The 20,032-nt window shown below is 37.1% G+C and overlaps 1 protein-coding gene across 17 annotated transcripts in view; it reads left to right on the top strand.

Moving 5' to 3' along the window:
• RGS22 (regulator of G protein signaling 22) overlaps positions 1–20,032 on the top strand; it is a 162,059-nt gene that overhangs the window by 29,386 nt on the left and 112,641 nt on the right. For 15 of the 17 annotated variants that reach the window (XM_072774009.1, XM_072774021.1, XM_072774014.1 and 12 more), the window contains 5 exons: positions 5,772–5,857; positions 6,710–6,878; positions 9,892–10,021; positions 12,219–12,831; positions 14,595–14,756. In XM_072774009.1, coding sequence (XP_072630110.1) covers positions 5,772–5,857; positions 6,710–6,878; positions 9,892–10,021; positions 12,219–12,831; positions 14,595–14,756 — 1,160 coding nt within the window. The remainder of the gene's footprint in view (positions 1–5,771; positions 5,858–6,709; positions 6,879–9,891; positions 10,022–12,218; positions 12,832–14,594; positions 14,757–20,032) is intronic. The other 2 variants (XM_072774020.1, XM_072774012.1) reach the window with 2 other exon arrangements.

The raw sequence follows: 20,032 nt of genomic DNA, 5'->3' as shown, positions 1-20,032 counted from the left end.
TTGTTTTTCTTGTTTACTTTCATCAAATTAAGTACATTAATGATAATAGTATTTAAGATACTTTTATAAATACTAAAAATAAAAAACTATGTTATAGCCTTGTTTTGAAGTTTAAACAAGAAAATATATTCTGGGGGCAGCCCCGGTGGCGCAGTGGTTTAGCGCCACCTGCAGATCCGGGATCGAGTCCCACATTGGGCTCCCTGCATGGAGCCTGCTTCTCCCTCTGCCTTTGTCTCTGCTTTTCTCTCTCTCTCTGAATAAATAAATAAATAAATAAATAAATAAATAAATAAATAAATAATATTTTTTAAAAAAGAAAATATTCTGAACTATAAAGCACCATATAAATTGTTAACATTCATTCATGATAAAAACTTAACAAAGTAGTTTTAGAGGGAACATACCTCAACATAATAAAAACCATATGTGAAAAACCAACAGCTAACATCATCCCCAATGGGGAAAAATTGAGAGCTTTACCTCTAGGATTAGGAATAAGACAAGGATATCCCCTCTCACCACTTTTATTCAACATGGTACTGGAAGTCCTAGCCACAGTAATCAGGCAAGACAAAGAAATAAAAGGCATCTAGATTGGTAAGGAAGAAGTATAACTTTGAATATCTGCAGATGACCCCACCAAAAGACTACTAGAACTGATGAATAAATTCAGTAAAGTTGTAGGATACAAAATTAGTAAACAAATCTGTTGCATTTCACACAACTCACACCTAATAAAAACTCATTAAAAAATAAATTGCTTAAACTTGTTAAAGGCTATCCAAAACCAATAATAAACACTGTACATGGAAATACTGTAACCATTTCCATTAGATCATAAGAAAAGAAAGAGTATATCTTTAAGCTAATTCAAAATTATTTTAGATTTCCTCGACAGAGTTTAAACACAATGAATGTAATTACTATCAATTTGCAAGAGTAAACTAAATTGTCTTTATTTGCGAATTAATAAATAACTTAAATGGTTTTTTAAACTGGAGTATTACAACAAAATCCAGGAAAATTTTAATGTAAACTTAGCATGTGAGTCACCCCCCCACCCCCATGAAGTTAAAGGACTCCAGAGTCCTCAAAATAATCAAAAAACAAACCTGGACACCAAAATTATTTCACATGTTAGAAAATGATACTAAGTTAAAAACCAATGATTTAGAAAAAAAGTTTTGCAAGTATGAGGAAAAGTATTTTACTTAATTTCTTACCAATCTTATCCAAGAAAAAGACAAGTAGTCCAATAAAATAATTGAAGTAATTCAACAAACTATTTATAAGAGTGGAATTAAAATAGAAAATGAGCAGATAAAAATATATTTAATCACACAAATTATCATAAATTGTAAATTTAACAAATTGCAAATTGTAAGTACAGCCAGATACCATTTTTTAAGATGTTAAACTGGCATATAATTTTTTAAAATTCAATTAGCCAACATATAACATCATTAGTTTCAGATGTAGAATTCAATAATTCATCAGTTGCATTTAACACGCAGTGCTCATCATATGTGAAATTGGCCTACAACTTTAAAAAATAATAACATCTAGTGTTGGTAGAATATTAATTGCTACAATCTTTGGGGATTAATCTGACAAAATTGATAAAACTTAAAAATACTGTGACTTATGCCTGGAAAGCCACTTTGGGATTTTTATTCCATACAAATAAATGTGTATATATAGGAGCTGATTGCAGCATTGACCAGTAGTATAAATATATTATATGTTTATCAATAGAAGAACTATGGAATATTATATGACTATTAGAAAGAATGTGTTTGAACTGTATCTATTGTCCTGATGAGATAGATGCACATGTTGTATTGTTCAAAGGAAAAATCAAGTTGTAAATTAAAGTATATAATATGGTTCAGTTTTTATATAAAATAAATTCTACACAAGAGTTCCAAAAAATCTGTTGCATTTCTATACACTAAAAATGAAGTAGCAGAAGAAAACAATACCATTTACAATTGCACCAAAATAATAAAATACCTAGGAATAAACCTAAGCAAGGAGGTGAAAGACCTATACTCTGAAAACTATAAAACACTGATGAAAGAAATTGAAGAAGATACAAATGGCAAGATATTTTATGCTCATGAATTGGAAGAACCAATATTGTTAAAATGCCCGTATTATCCAAAGCAGGCTACAGATTTAATGCAGTCCCTCTCAGAATACCAACTATGTTTTTCACAGAACTAGAACAAATAATACAAAAATTTGTATGGAGCCACCAGAGACCCTGCATAGCCAAAGCAATCTCAAGAAAGAACAAACCTGGGCAGCCCCGGTGGCGCAGCGGTTTAGCGCCGCCTGCAGCCCAGGGCGTGTTCCTGGAGACCCTGGATCGAGTCCCACATCGGGCTCCCTGCATGGAGCCTGCTTCTCCCTCTGCCTGTATCTCTGCCTCTCTCTGTGTGTGTGTGTGTGTCTCTATGAATAAAAAAAAATATATATATATATATATATATATATATAAAAGAACAAACCTGGAGGTATCAAAATCCCATATTTCAAGATATATTACAAAGCTGTAGTAATCAAAACACTATTGGTAGTGTGTGGAGGCGAGGAAAAATTAAGGCCATCCCACCTAAAGTTTAGCATTAGCACAAGTACAGCCATCTTAGGCCCCTGTGAATGAAAAAAAAACTGCAGAATGTCCTCAATGTCCTCGGCAGAGAATCCCATATCAGAAAGACAACAGAGCCTATGCCCGTGGTAGAAAATCCCATATTAGAGTGAGAACAGAGCTCAATGCCCTTGAAAGCCCCATATCAGAATGTAAACAGAACTTGAGAAATTCCTCCACCCCTTCTGAAAAATCCCCTAGACCAGCCTATAAAAAACCCAGCTGTAACCCACTTCGGGGTCCAAGTCCCTGCTCCGCTGTGTCGGGTGTACTTGGACCCAAGCTCGAGCTTGCTAATAAACCCTCGTGCGCTTGCATCGGTGTCAGCTCCTTGGTGGTTTCTCGCATTCGCAATCTTGGGCACAACATGGGAAGAATGTATCCCTTAAAATTATTATTTTTGTATCCTTTGGATAAATACCTAGTAGTACAATTGCTAGATCATAGGGTAGTTCTATTTCTTTCTTTCTTTCTTTTTTTTTTTTGGTAGTTCTATTTCTAAGTCTTTGAAGAACTTCCATACTATTTTCCAGAGTCCTCTGCCTATTTTTTTTAAGAATTTTTTTTTTTTTTTTAAATTCATGAAAGACACACGCAGAGAGGCAGAGACACAGGCAGAGGGAGAAGCAGGCTCCATGCAGGGAGCCTGAGGTGGGACTCAATCCCGGGACTCCAGGATCACACCCTGGCCCGAAGGCAGGCGCTAAACCGCTGAGCCACCCAGGGATTCCCTTTCTATTTTTTAATTGGATTGTTTATTCGATGTTGTTGTATAAATTCTTTATATATTCTGGATATTAAGCCCTCACTGGATATACTATTTGCAAGTATCTCCTCCCATTCAGTAGGTGCCTTTTTGTTTTATTGATGGTTTTCTTTGCTGTGCAAAAGCTTTTTATTTTGGTGTAATCTTAGTATTTTAATTTGCTTTTGTTTCCCTTGCCTGAGGCGGTATCCCTAGAAAAAAGTTTCCATGGCCAATGTCAAAGAAATTACTACCTATGTTTTTCTTCTAGGAGTTTTATGGTTTCAGTTTTCACATTTAAATCCATTTTGAGTTTATTTTTGTGTCTGGTGTAAGAAAGTAGTCCAGTTTCATGCTTTTGCATGCTGCTGTCCAGCTTTCACAGCACCATTTATTGAAGAGACTGTCTTTTCTCCATTGTATATTCTTGCCTCATTTATCAAAGATTACCTGACCATACAAAGGAGAGTTTCTGAGCTATTATATAGTCCACTGATCTATGTGTCTATTTCTGTGCCACTTGTGCCCAAGATTACGAATGCGAGAAACCACCAAGGAGCTGACACCGATGCAAGCGCACGAGGGTTTATTAGCAAGCTCGAGCTTGGGTCCAAGTACACCCGACACAGCGGAGCAGGGACTTGGACCCCGAAGTGGGTTACAGCTGGGTTTTTTATAGGCTGGTCTAGGGGATTTTCAGAAGGGGTGGAGGAATTTCTCAAGTTCTGTTTACATTCTGATATGGGGCTTTCAAGGGCATTGAGCTCTGTTCTCACTCTAATATGGGATTTTCTACCACAGGCGTGGGCTGTTGTCTTTCTGATATGGGATTCTCTGCCGAGGACATTGAGGACATTCTGCAGTTTTTCCCATAAAGTTCAGCTCTTATTCACAGGGGCCTAAGATGGCTGTACTTGTGCTAATGCTAAACTTTAGGTGGGATGGCCTTAATTTTTCTCGTTTTCTGACTACGGGATCCAAGTGTCCTTCACATCTCACTCATAAGTAATAAGACCATCAACAAGATGCTACTGTTCAGGTGCTGCCTGCTTCCAAAGTTTCTTCTGTTTTTTGTTTGTTTTTCTCATTACCCGGAAGATAATCTTTGGGGAGGGCAAATAGGTATTTTGGGCTGAACAGAAGGAAACCATTGTTCCCTCAGTTTTCCATCCTTGGGGAGCCTAATGACTTCATGCCATCTGCAAGCAGTGTTGAGCACAGGTGCATGCTCAAGAACATCAGCTTGTCAGATGTTGGCAGCACTACTCTGTGGGCCTTTAATTTCCTCTCTGGAGTTCACAGTGGTCTGTGTTGACTGATGTTAATATCACAGCCCAACTGTTGCTTGAACAGATAATCAATGGAAGTCACATAAATGCAGACACACTTGCCTCAGACTTGCGCTTCACTGGTTGTTTCACTTATCCAGTAGCATTTGTGGAGTGGGCAAAGTATGGACGTTCTTTAGAATTCTGGGGAAAAAGTGAATATAAGACAAAAGAGAATTGATAGTGAGGAAATATAGAATGAACAGCAGCTCAGGAACTCTTAAGCTGGCTCTCACAACCTCCACACAAAATCTAAACTCCTTAATGTCATCTAAAGGATAATTCATAATTAGGCCTGCCAGCTTCTCCAGCTTGCTTCCCTCCTTTCCTGAGATCTCACCCTGCGATCTAGTCATACTAAAATTATCTTTGCTTCCTCTCCTGATCTCCTCTTTACCAAGCTAATCATGTGTCAGGTCAAAGATTGAGTGGCATGTTCTTTGAGAAACCTTTGCTAGGTTTAGTGCCTGAGGGCCCTTCCATAGAAGCCCAAACTTGCTGCACTCACTGCTCTCTACTACTATTGCTTATTGAATTACCTGTAAACTCATTAAAGGTGGGACCTTATCTTTCTTATTAACCTTAGTGTCCCCAGGAGAGTGACCCGGGATGTTAAACATTTAACAATTTTCTAAAATTGGAAGGGCAGGGGCCTGTAGAGAGTGACCATAGTGGCCTTACCAAGTGTCTTTTTTTGGTTTGTGATTACTTTTAACCCATTTTGTGACTGTGAAAAAACCGAGCATGACTTTTTTCCTCATACGTCTCCCTCAATAAGTTACTTGACTCCTCTGGATTCAGTTTGTTAATCTGTAAAATGGGGTTAATCATTGACGCAGGGCTGTTGAGAGAATAATGCCAGAAGGTAAGCAGTGGCTTCAAATGTGTGACTCAGAGGTTCTGCTTTCTCTCGTGCACACAGAAGATAGAGGCAGGGGCTCCTGGTAATAGCTAGAGGTCATTATTGCTCTAGTGCTCTTAATTGTTTGGAAAGGTGATTTTCTTTGACTCGTTTCCTTTTTCACCTGCTCTCTAATAGTGTCTCAGTCGTGAAGAAGGTATTGAGTGGATCAAAAAAGAAAGACTTCCAGCATTTCTGGAAAGTGATTGTTACTTTGAATACAGGTACTGTAGCCCCATCAGCAAGCCTATTTTTTAATTGCCTGGGTTTTTTTTTTTTTCACCAATAATCATTTTTCTGTACGTTCTTAATAAAACTGTATACTTTAAAACCCACTAGCATTGGGCAGCCCGGGTGGCTCAGCGGTTTAAGCGCCGCCTTCAGCCCAGGGTGTGATCCTGGAGACCCGGGATCGAGTCCCACGTCAGGCTCCCTACATGGAGCCTGCTTCTCCCTCTACCTGTGTTTCTGCCTCTCTCTCTCTCTCTCTCTCTCTCTCTCTCTCTCTGTGTCTCTCATGAATAAATAAATAAAATCTTTAAAAAAAAAAAACCCACTAGCGTTTGTATCTCACCTGCTATGGTTTCTGAATGACAGAGCATTTGTAAAAATCACTTCACTTTTCCAAAGAGTTCTCACAGAAATAGTACCTAATAAATGTACCTCAGTTGTGCTTCTTGATCATTATGGTTTTAAAATTATCTACTTGTGATAATGGTATTTATGTGCAGGCTGTTAAAAAAACAAATATAAGTATGTCATGAAAAAATATTGTAAGTGGGCCAAGTTTTTCTTTTATGTTCTCTGACTTTTAATGTGTAAGTACCTAAATATTCTGAAATTTTACTAAAATTTGACATATACTTAGAACCACCATTTAAAAAAAACAGTAAAATAAATTAGAACAGAATAGTTATTAATTAATAGTTCTGTGAATAAGCCATTAATTTTAGCAGATCCTAAGAGAATCGTGCAGAGGGAGGAGATTGACTTGAAAAAAGAAAATTTTAGGTTTTCTTTTCTGAATTCTCTATATTTGAAACTTACTTCAAATTTGTATGATTTCTAAAATGCAGATTAGCCAAATTGGTCTCACAAGTAAGATGGAGTGGATCCGGCATGAACATCACAGTCAATACAGAATTTTCTCCCTGGGTCCTGAGAAAACCACCCAGTCCACCACCACCTGTTGTTGAAGAAGACAATGTTATAATTATGAAAAAGTTCTACATTTCTCTTGGCGAGGTAAAAGTATGAGTATATCTTCATGACTTGGCACTTCAAAAGACTTCTCATTTTAGGGGGAGGAATTTCATTTGTACCACTTGAACAGGGGAAATGACTTCAAGTACTTTTAAGGCAGATTTAGCAAAACTTTTTGTGGGTTTATGCTGACTCCTTTGCTCTGTACTCTTTCACCTGAAATGTAATTGGTATTATTTTCCTCGTGTGTACAGAGGAACAAATGCAAGACTGAAGAACATGCTCGGTGTCACCTGGAAAGCAAGAAAGGATACCTTGAATTATATCCATGGTTTCATTGTTCACTTTTAAAATTTTCACTATTTGGAGTCTACAATTTTTTGTACCAAATGATGGCAAATTGGGTCTTCTCCTCCCTGTTGTCAAGATTATTCCTCAGTAGTAAAAATGCATTACTGTTTAACCATTATCAGATAAATTCTGATAATGGTTATCAGATAATCATTTCTGATAATGGTTATCTGATAATCATTTCTCCTCCATGGAGAAATGTTGGGTTGTCAGTGTGCATTTAAAGAGATCTAACCTAGAATCAAATGTCCTTTTGGATAGTCATGGTGTAATAAAAAACATTGTTTGATCTCTGAATTCTAATTGTCAGGTCTTCTTTCTGGGAACACATTTCCTATATACAATCTGTACAAAACCAGGAATTGCAAATATGTGGCCCATGTGTTGCTCTTCTCTTAGTTTCCATTCATGACAGACATTGCTAATCAATCATGGCAATTTTCCTGCTGAGCTAGGACTTGGTTCCAAATTCTTTTCAACACAGCCCTCTAGGCAAGCACTTCCAATTGATCAAAGATGTCGTACAAAAGGAAAACTATTTGCCATCTCTGTTGGAATAGATAGACTTAATCTATCTTACCTGAGCACTTTTTTTTCATGTATAGTTTCTGTTTAATTTTGTAGTTTGGCATTTCTATCTGTAATATTTGGGAAAAATGTTTGAAATTTTGCCACTTGCATTATTTCCAATGAGCTAATGCTAGGGATGTACTAAAAGCATGTTTTACTTCTCTCTTATACTTATTTTTAAGTATTTTTTTTCTGTTAACCTATGTATTATAGAAATATCAAGAATGTCATAAAAACATGTACTGGTAGTACAGGTCAGTAAACATACAATGGGAAGAATCAATTTAGGGAAACAAGATCTGATTCCTTACATGTAAATTAAGTTGAATATAAGAGAGTAAAACTTAAACTAGTTTACTTTTGCTATTTTCTATGATGAAAAAACTCATTTCTGTCCACTTGAGTAATACGTTAACTATTTAATATCTTTTTTAAAAAGATTTATTTATTTGTTTGTTTATTTATTTATTTATTTTAAAGAGAGACAGTGAGTGAGGGGAAGGGGAGAGGAGGAGGGAGAGGAACAAGCATACTCCTAGCTGAGCATGGAACCTGACATGAGGCTTGATCTCACCACCCTGAGCCAAAATCAAGTGGTGGATGTTCAACCCACTGAGCCACCCAGTTGCCCCACTAATGTCTTCTTAATAGCTTTTGAATTTTGAGGATTCAAAATTCTTTGAGCCTTTCAATCATTTAAATCATGACTGTAGACAAAGATTAATTTTTGTGATGACAGTTGGTAATATTTCTGTGAGTCTTCATTATACCATCTAAACACAAGCAATTGATTCATCTCTTAAGCACATTAGGTGGACTAGTTACCTATGTTTATGTCTGATTACTTGCTACTTCTAATTTTTAATCTGCAATCTTTTTCGTGCACTTGAAATAGCAAGGACTTTTGTTTATTGGCCTCTCTCAGTTCCCTGATAGTTCTTCATTATTTGGGTCTTCTCTCAGTGCTTAGGATACTGCTTGGAATAGAGTAGTCACTCAATAAATACATGTTGAATGAATCTGTAATTAATAATAAATGGCTTGGAAAAAATAAATAATAAATGACTTGGTTTTAAAGGAGGAAAAAAGGGACCAAAAGGAAATTAGAGTCTTTAAAAGTTTTTATCCACACAGGAAACCTTTCTTCTAAGAGGGGCAGTAACAATCTATATGTGACACTTTTCATTTCTCTCTCTTGCTTTTTGGTCTCATTGTGTGGCCTGACCTGCCCTGCTTAATTCTGTATCATAGTCAGAGAACAACATCTATTCCATTTGAGCCCTGCCTCTTTTGTGAGTCTTTCTGAGGCTAAGGGTCACCCAGCTGACTCAGTTGGAGAAAGGAGAAACGAGACACTCCTTTCTCTGCTTTTGTTGAACAGTTTGGATTATCTTAGAAAGATCATGAGGATGTTACTGAGAGAGGCAGGCAGAGCAATTTTCTCAGGAAAGCTGAGAAGAGGGCTTCTCAGGACTGGGGTTCTGAAAGCTGAGGGTCAGCTTGGGAATTGGGTCAGCTGGCTCAGAGGTACAGGAAAAATTGAAGGCTACATGCAGGGGCAGATGGAGTCAGGAATCAGTCTTCAGGAAGCATAGAATCCAAGCAAAGCTGTGAAAACTGAAATCTAAGGCAAAGGGGCAGTTGAGCGTGGGGAGGTCTTTAGTGCCCCTGAGAGTAAGTCTGTCATGTTAGGGAGGTGTTGTAAAAAACACAGAGTCAGATTGGACAGAATTAGGGGGAGGAAATAATTTGGAAGTTGTAAATGGGAATAGTTTGCAGAAGAGGCAGCCAATGACGGATGAGCTATGGGACTGCCAAGATACAGTTAGATGTCTTGAACCTGTAACGGAATCATGAGGTAGGTGCATGCTTCTGGTGGAAGAGTGAAGGATTTGATGTGTATGGGCTCATTTTTACCTTCGTCATTTTATATCCAAATAATCTGAGTTGAAATTTCCTTCCCATTATTCTCAGTTAATGAATTTTTCTGTGTACAACATTCTTTTCTTTCATGGCATGATTTTCCCTTTCATAGTGTACTATGCAAATGTAATGTTATAATGATGTGTTGAGATTCCTGATTGGGAGAACACTGCTAATCTTACATTAAACAAAGGTGCTCCTTTCTTCCTAGGGCTCCTATACTCAAACAAAAGATTGGTTTGCATTAGCAAAACAGAGTTTGCAAACAGTACCAACATTTTCATTACCATCTTGTGTACTCCACAGCAAACCTGAACCACCGGTTGTTTCATCCATTTCTGGTAAGCAGAAAGGACAAGAATGATTTTAGAACTCCTCTTTAAATCTTTTGTAACTGGTGTTCTAATCTTACAGTACAATACGTTGTGGTTGGGGGGAAAAAATAATCTGCATCCCTACCCCACCCCCACTTCACTTTCTACTGTTTTTATTTTTAAAGATTTATTTATTTATTTGAGAGAGAGAGGGAGAGAGAAAGAGAAAGCAGAGGGAGGGGAGAGGGAGAGAGAGAATCTCAAGCAGACTCCCTGCTGAGTGTAGAGTGCAATATGGGGCTCCATCTCACAATCCTCACGTCATGACTTGAGCCAAAATCAAGAATCAGATGCTTAACTGACTGAGCCACTAAGGTGCCCCTCTACTGTTTTTTGAGAGGCAACTTGACATAGGAAAAAGAGTGTGGGTTTAGATGGGTTAATACTTGTTAGCTAGCTGTGTGACTTTTTAAAGTTATTTCACTTGATAGCCTTGCTTTTTTCATCTGTAAGATTAGAATAACGATACATACTAAATATACAGTAAAGGCCTGGCCCAGCACCTGGAGCCTCATGGGCAGTCAGTAAATGTTTGTCTTGTCTCTACTTCCTATGACAGTTTACAAATTATTATTCAGTATTTGAATTTAAGTGGGTGCAACTGTCCTCTCCTCTTAAAAGCATATTCATACAACTTGAGTTTTTCTTCTAAGTTAGACTGTTTTTCTCCTTAGAAAGCAGATATATTTCTACCATGGGGAACTTTTGTGGATGATATCAACTTTTCATAGATATATATAGAAGAAAACTTCCAGAAATGGGTGTCATTAACTTAGCAATGCACTACGTTCTTACCTAATTCTTTTGAAAAGTGTAAGCAACCTCTGAGGACAATAAATCTGGATTCTCTAGAATCTAAATCTAGGAATAGAGAATAACAGTCTCCTTAATTGAAAATAGGTGAATTTATAGGTTTCTCGCTGTTTCCCCCAAATAGTAAAGTAGAAAATCAGAGAGCCAAGATAGTGAAGATTGTAAACAGGAAAAGAACGGGTAGCAGGAAGGTGGTGAACAGAAATGTTAGCTTTTCTCTCTCCCTCCACTTCTGTGGGGTTGGGTGTATACCCAGTATCTTTTCGTAGGTTTACAGAAGTCTAGCCTTTTAATATAGGGGGAACTCCTTATCTTCATTTTCAATAAAAATTATAATAAAATATTTCCAGCTCATTGGGATTTGAAATCTATTACTGAGAAAATGGCTATTGAAGAGGGATACAGATAACAACTGTTTTCCTGCCCTATGGCATTTCAAGGGTTAGATTTGCCATGTGAGATAAAGCACATCAGATATTTTACTGATTTCTAAAGGAGAAAACAGGAGCTAAAGACTATGTCTTTAGAAAAAGTAGAAAACAATCTGTTTGTATTTGTGAGCCTTCATGAGTACCTTATGCCATTTTGATGGTAGATTGTAAGTATGATAGTAATTGAATCTTTCTTATAAAGTAGTGAATTTTTTTAAATTACTGATATGACTCCAGTTCTGATCTGTTTACTGATTGTCTAACTTTACTTATTTATTTTTAAGATTTTTAAACGTTTATTTGAGAGAGAGAAAGCAAGTGTGAGAGGGAGCGTGAGAGAGAGCTCTCATGAGCACGGGGCAGCGTGAGAGAGACCACTCATGAGCACGGGGCAGGGGTAGAGGGAGCAGCAGACTCCCTGCTGAGCAGGGCACCCCCACATGGGACTCAGTCTCAGGATCGGATCAGGACCTGAGTGAAAGGCAGACACTTAGCTGACTGATCCGCCCAGGTGCCCTGTCTAATTTTATTTTATCTTACAGGTTGAAATATTAGAATACATACAATTGTTTAATGTGTATATTCTAATTATTTAATAGATTTGGCCTTTACATATTGACATTCTATGTCAGCCTAAATCATTACATTTTAGAAGTGTATGATGCCTTTTTGAAGATCCTCTGTATTAAGGATGTCAAATATTTAGTTTATCTGCCACTATTACCACCTTATCTGGCCAATCCTGCTGGCAGTTTTTTCTCTACTGGTACCACCTGTGGCTTCAGAACTCCTCCTTAAGCTACCTGAAGTCACTACCTGTGACAAATCCACTTACCATGCTGGCTCTGCAACATCTGGTTAATACTAAAAATAACTTTGTATTCATATCTGATCTAATAGCCTTTTATGATTTATTACAGAAAGCTTTATCTTTGATGATAGAATTCACCCAAGGACAAAAAGGGACTCATCTGAAACCATTAGATTAACTTCTCATTTTGAAGAAGAAGAAGATGGGTCTGTATCTGTACAAGACACTCCTTCTCAAGCCCTTCTAAGAATATACCTTGAGAGGCAACAGGATGCTGATGAAAGCCTTCCATTGCATTTCACAACATGTGAAGAATTTTTAAGATCTTATATAGATTTTATTTTGAGAGTAGCAATTCATCAAATTTTTGAAGAGCCACTTACAGAAAGTCCAGATTATATAAATTTCAACAAAGTAGCAGAAGTGGTGCTCGAGGAGGGTTTTGAGCCTCTCCATGGCAGGAATGTTTTAAGTGAAACATTTCAAACCACAAATGAAAAGTCAAAAGAGATGTTAGAACGAGCAAATTCAAAGAGTGAGAGCATTGGACCAGAAAGCAGGGCTTATTGGTGTATGTCTCACAAAGCTTATGATATTGGCAATAGAAAGGAGTTTGAAAGATTTAAGAAATTTATAAAAGGTACTTTAGGAGAGAGATATTGGTCATTATGGATGGATATTGAGAGGTTAAAAGTTCTTAAGGACCGCGGAAGACATCAAAGGTATGCCTAGTTTTTACTTTCAATAGTTTTTTTTTTTTTTTTAATTACGGAATATTAGTTTGGGTCATTTAAGCACAGGCAGAAAGCCTGAAATAAAAATGAAAATGTAACTTCTACTTTTAGAGGAATGAATAATAACATTTATTTTATTATAGTAATAGTGATTTCACTAGTTCTTTGATTTTATAATTTTCAGATACAAATAGTGGCAATTGTTTGGGTTCATAAAATGTTTCTTCCCATAGATTCTAAACCTGCTTTCAAATCAATCATTCTATTTTATTTTTATAACATTGTAGTGTTATATTTTTTTATAGTGTTATATTTTTATATAATTTTTTTTCAGTTATATAACCACACTGAATTCAGATATCTTATATAAAAGGTCTTATGCCATGGTAAGAGATCACTGTTCCTAGCAGCCTGCTCAGTTAACAAATCCCATGATCTTTGTTTGGATGCCACTTAGATATTCATATCTGAATAACATATCTCCTAGATATCTTATATCCTCTAGAGAGCCTCCTGGATGTCTCATGGGTCCAGGTCCTTGTTTGGCTACCCTATATTTTTCAGATTACTGTGTAAGTCTTAAGAACCTTAAGAGGGAGGATCCATGGATGGCTCAGTGGTTTAGTGCCTGCCTTCGGCCCAGGGTGTGGTCCTGGAGTCCCGGGATCGAATCCCAGGATCGAGTCCCACATTAGGCTCCCTACATGGAGCCTGCTTCTCCCTCTGCCTGTGTCTCTGCCTCTCTCTCTCTCTGTATGTCTCTCATGAATGAATAAATAAAATCTTAGAAAAAAAGAACCTTAAGAGGACCCTGCTTTAGGAAAGTTTTTATCCTATGTTCTCCTTTCTGCTCTGAAGCAGACCAACTACAGTAGAATGCAATTCCCAGTAAGGGTTTGACTGAGTATAGACTAGTAACTGGGTTATTCCAATTATTTCCATGGCATTCAGATCATAGACCTCATTGTTGTACGTACTTATAGGATCAGGAGTTACCAGATGGCTGATTGTGAAGCTATGGCTTGATTGATCATGAAGTTGAAAGCCACTACCACTTTTCAAGATATATATAAGCAACCTATATAAGTTCTTCAGGATCAATACTGTATTAGTTTGTATTATTGCTGTAGTAGATTGCTACAAATGTAATGGTTTTTAAAGCAACACAAATTTATTCTGTTACATTTTGGAGATAGGAAGTCTAAAACAGGTGGGCAGGGCTACATTTTCTCTGGAGGCTCTAGGGGAGAATCCATTTCCTTGCTTTTTTCAGCTTCCAGAGGTCATCCATCTGCTTTCTTTGGTTTATGGCCTTTCCTCCATCTTCAAGCCAGCAATATAGCATCTTCTCTTTGACCTCTGCTTCTATCCTCACATCTTTTCTCAATGACTGACTCTCCTGACTCCCTCTTAGAAGGACTCTTGTAATTACAGTAGGGTCATCTAGATAATCTAGGATAATCTTCTTAAAATCATAATCACATCTCCAGAATGCCTTCGATCATGTAAGGTAACAAACATTCAGAGGTTCTGAGGATTAGGACATGGACATCTTTGGAAAGCCATTGTTCAACCTACCAAAAACACTTTTCCTGTTCCCATAATTGTAAGAAATATTTTTATCTCCACATTGGTACTTCTGTAACTCATTGTTGGTTTGAGATAGTCATTGCTTGTCTGAAACATTTTAGAAGTGAAAACATTTGACATGTTGAATGTTGTAGCAATGTGTGTGATGTGTTTTGTTTTAGACATCTTGAGAAGATGAAAAAATTCTATCTAGTGAGCAATGGAGATTGCTATCTTTCTACAGAAATATTATCAAAATTTAAACTGCTAGATGCATCTCAGTGGAATGAAGAACACTTAAGAAATATTCAGACAGAGGTTGTAAAACCATTACTTCTATATTGGTAAGATAAACAATGTAGATCAAATATATTTGCTTTTACTTTTCCTAGATGAGTTACAAGTTATACTTTTTTGTCTTACTGATTTATAATTTGTGGAAATTTAAAATCACAAGATAACTATATCTTTCACCTTCCTTAAAGGATTTACCCTTTAGATAATTTGGAGATTTGGGGGACTTTAAATCTGTAATAAGGCTGGACAGTATATAAGTTCCATTTTAACTTATGAGCACATCCTTCTCCACCTGACCTTTTTACAGTCAGTATCTCAGTTGGTGTGTTTGTGTGTGTGTGTGTGTATGTGTGTGTTTACATCTTGATACAGTTATGGATTTTTCATCTCAATAAATATATTTTAAGTACTTATGATAGGCCACGTGCTTGTACTAAGGATAAATGGTAAACTATAGCTAATTCTAGTGTTTACAGTCTATAAGAGGAACACACTTGGGAAATGAATATAATAAAAGAAAGTGTGGTGAACACATACAATACAGAGGAGAGGCAATTTTTTACTTGGGACTTGAAGGACTCTAAGGAAAAGAGAGGGGACATAGTGGAGAAAATCTATGCCATTTGAGGATAATTGAGCTGCTTTGAGGCTGTGATGGAAGTGATTATGTCACTTTTCTGCTTGAAATCTTTTCCACAGCTTTCAGTGTAGCATTCAAATGCCTTAAGTTAGCAAGTAAGGTCATCATAATTTGCCCCTCACCCACTTCTTCGGCATCATCTCCCATCTGGGTATTCCAGATTACTTAGATGCTTTGCACTTTTCTATAGATAGATAGATAGATAGATAGATAGATAGATAGATAGATAGATAGAATGTTGTTTTTCTCTTTCTTTCTTTAAAAACTTAAATATGTCCACTTTCACCACTGATATTTAACCTAGCCTCAACTGGAAGGCCTGGCCTCAGTGATCAGACAACAAAAAGAAATGAAAGGCATCTAAATCAACAAAGAAGTAGTAAAACTTTCACTGTTGGCAGATTACATGATACTCTATATAGAAAACCTGAAAGACTCCACTAAAAATTTGCTAGAACTGATACACAAATTTGATAAAGTTACAGGATATAAGATCAATGTCCAGAAATCTGTTGCATTTCTATACACCAATAATGAAACAGCAGAAAGATAAATTAAAGAATCAGTCCCATTTACAATTGCACCCAAAACCATTAAATACCTAATCATTAAATACCTAAACCTAATCAAAGAGGAGAAAGACTTATACTCTGAGAACTATAAAATACTAATGAAAGAAATTGAAGAGGACATAAAGAAATGGAATAACATTCTATGCCCATGGATTGGAAGAAGAAATATTGTTAAAATGTCTATACTAGGGGCACCTGGATGGCGCAGTGGTTGAGCGTCTGCCTTCAGCCCAGGGCGTGATCCTGGAGTCCTGGGATTAAGTCCCACATCAGGCTCCCTGCATGGAGCCTGCTTCTCCCTCTGCCTGTGTCTCTGCCTCTCTCTCTCTCTCTCTCTCTGTGTGTGTCTCTCATGAATAAATAAATAAAATCTTTAAAAAAAATGTCTATACTACCCAAAGCACTCTACACATTTAATGCAATCCCTATCAAAATACCATGAGCACTTTTTGCAAAGCTAGAACAAACAATCCTAAAATGTGTATGGAACCATGAAAGACCCCAAATAGCCAAAGCAAACTTGAAAAAGAAAAACAAAGGTGGAGGCATCACAATTCCAGACTTCAGGTTATATTATCTGTAGTGATCAAGACAGCATGATACTGGCATGAAAATAGACACATAGAATAGAAAATCCAGAAATGAACCCATAACTACATGGTCAATTCATCTTTGACAAATCAGGAAAGAATATCCAATGGAAAAAAGACAGTCTCTTCAACAAATGATGTTGGGAAAACTGGGCAGTAACATGCAGAAGAGTGAAACTGGACCACTTTCTTACACCAGACACGAAGATAAACTCAAAATGGACAAAAGATCTAAATGTGAGGGGCACCTGAGGGGCTGTGTCATTTAAACATTTGCCTTCAACTCAGGTTGCTGGGATCAAGCCCCATGTCAGGTTGCTGGGATCAAGCTGCTTTTTCCTCTCCCTCTATCCCTCTCCCTGCACTCATGTTCTCTCTTTCTCAAATGAATAAATAAAATCTTTTTTTAAAATGTAAAAAAATCAAATAAATGTGAGACAAGAAACCATCAAAATCCTAGAGGAGAACACAGGCAGCAACCTTTTTGACATCAGCTATGGCAACTTCCTTCTAGAAATGTCTCATGAGGCTAGGGAAACAAGAGCAAAAATAAACTGTTGGGACTTCATCAAAATAAAAAGCTTCTGCACAGCAAAGGAAACAATAAAATTAAAAGGCCACCTATGGAATGGGAAAAGATATTTGCAAATGACATATCTTAAAAAGGGTTCATACCCAAAATATATATAAATAACTTAAAAAAAACCCAATACCCTCAAAATGAATAATCCAATAAAAAAAATGGGCAGAAGACATGAATAGACAGTTTTCCTAAGAAAACATCAGATGGCCAACAGATACATGATAAGATGCTCAACATCTCTCATCGTCAGGGAAATGCAAATCAAAAATACAATGAGATATTCACCTCACACCTGTCAGAACGTGAATCCCTTGAGAATCCATCCAAGTTGATGTGCATATCAATACTTTTTTTTTTTTTTGCATCGCTAAGTAGTACTCTGTTGTATGGATGTTACACATCCATTCACCCACTGAAGGACATTAGGGATGTTTCCACTCTTTCACTATTAGTAAGTAGCTATGAGCACTCACGGACAGGTTTCTGAATGAACATAAGTTTTCATTTCGCTGGGGTAAATGTCTAAGAGTGAGGTTAGTGGGTCACATAGTCCATTTTTAGTTTTAAAAGAAACTGCCAAACTATTTTCCAAAGTTGATGTACCATTTTACATTCCCACCAGCAATGCAAGAATGATCCAGTTTCTGTGCATCCTTGTCATTGTTTGGTGGTGTCACAATTTTCTATTTTTAGCCATTCTAATATGTGTGCAGTGATAGTCTTTTGCAGTTCTCCAGTGATTAATGATGCTGAACATCTTTTCAAGTGCTCATTTGCCATTTGTATATCCTCTTCGGTGAAATATCTGTTCAAGTCTTTTGTCTATTTTCTTTTTTTTTTTTTTTTTTTTTTTTTTTTTTATTTATGATAGTCACAGAGAGAGAGAGAGAGAGGCAGAGACACAGGCAGAGGGAGAAGCAGGCTCCATGCACCGGGAGCCCGATGTGGGATTCGATCCCGGGTCTCCAGGATCGCGCCCTGGGCCAAAGGCAGGCGCCAAACCGCTGCGCCACCCAGGGATCCCTTTTGTCTATTTTCTAATTGGATTGTTTTCTTTCTTATTACTGAGTTTTAAAGTTATTTTTGTGTTCTAGATACTAGTCATTAGCCAGACATGTAGTCTGCAAATATTTTCTCCCAGACTTTAGCTTGCCTTTTTAAAGACAAGCTTTCCAAACACTTCTTAAAAGGGTCTTTCAGAACTTCCTGTTTGGTGAACATGTGGAGATTTGGGAAGAGTAGTGTGCTTACAGAGCACAGAAGCTTTGTGCTCCTTCCCGCATACTATATTCTATGCATCTTTTCCATCTGGCTGTTCTTGAGTTCTATATTCCTATTTTAAAAATCTAGATTAAGCAAAACAGTAAAAATAATGTAGATAATGGGAACCAGAATTGTCATTGATTTGGAAAAGAGTTATAAATAGGAGAGAACAGAGTGAATCCTCTGGTGATGGCCTGGAATTGGAGATGCAAATGGAAAATGCAATTTTCACAAACCAAGTTACCATACTCAGTTATGAAGACCACAAATAACTGAAAAAACGGGACAAACCAAGGAGGACAAGCAACAGATGATCATGAAGACAAGAAAGGAAATAACTTGAAAGAGAAATTCATCATCTGTCAGATTTCCTCTGGGAGGGTGGTGTATTGGGGGACTGTTTCTAAATGAAGGGTTCCAGGTAAGTTTCACTCCAAACATTTCATCAGGGTAGAGGCAAAAAGGTCTTGAGGCAAGTTTATTCAACTAAAACGAATGTTCCTACAGAAAATGTTGCTGCCTGCGCTAACTATTAAGAACAAATATAACTATCCAGGGGTGCCTGGGTGGCTCAGTCAGTTAAGCATCTGACTCTTGATTTTGGCTTGAGTTAGGATCTTGGGGTCCTGGGCTCAAGCCCTCCCTACCATCGGGCTCCATGCTCAGCATGGAGTCTGCTTGAGATTCTCTCCCTCGCTCTCCTCCTTCTCCCCCTGCTTTCTCTCTCTCATATACATAAATAAATAAATATTTTTCCAAAAAGAATAGATATAACTATCTGAAAGAATAAAAAGGCAGGGAATTTTTCACAGAACAATTTTTTAAAAAAAGATTTTATTTATTTGAGGATGAGAGCAAGAGAGAGAGAGCACGAGCAGGGCAGAGAGAGAAACAGACTCCCCACTCAGCTGGGAGCCTGATGTGGGGTTTAATCCCAGAACCCTGGAATCATGACCTAAGCCAAAAGCAGACACTTAACTGACTGCCACTCAGGGGGCTCCCCCAGAGCAAAATTTTACAGTTTTGATGAGGTCCAATTTTTTAACTCATCCCTCTGTGGATTATGCCTTTGGTTTCAAACCAAAGAACTCTTTGCCTAGTTCTAGATCCTAAAGATTTTCTTTTATTTTTGTAAAACCTTTGTAACTTTATGTTTTTCGATTAAGTCTGTGGTCCATTTGGAGTTAGTTTTTGTATAAGATTTTAGGTTTAGGACCAGGTTTAGTTGCTTTGTTTTCTTTTTTTGGGTTTTTTTTTTTTTTCGGTTTTGCTATGGATATCCAATTGTTCGTCTTCACTTATTACAAAAGCTTTCCCTCCTATTTCCTTCTTTTCTATGTTTTACATTAACATCCAGGACATCAAATTGTAAAGATTCATATAACCACCATGACATTCAAGTCACAATCTGTCACCCCCAAAACTCTCACACCACCCTTTTGTTGTTACATTTTTTTCTCTACTCCTAACCCCTGGCAACCACTGATCTATTCCTTGTTACTAAACTTTTGTCTTTTTGAGAATGTCATGTAAATAAAGTCATACAGTATGTAACCTTTTGAGTCTGATCTCTGCTGGTCAGCGTAATGCCATCAAGACATAATGCATCCACGTTGTTGCATGCATCATAGTTCATATTTTTAAATGTAGTTTTCCAGTTAATTGTTGGTCCATA

Source organism: Canis lupus, chromosome 14, assembly GCF_048164855.1.
Source record: "Canis lupus baileyi chromosome 14, mCanLup2.hap1, whole genome shotgun sequence".
NCBI classification, from domain to species: domain Eukaryota; kingdom Metazoa; phylum Chordata; class Mammalia; order Carnivora; family Canidae; genus Canis; species Canis lupus.
The sequence above is the reverse complement of the archived record's forward strand: the minus strand, read 5'-3'. Positions and strand labels throughout refer to the sequence as shown.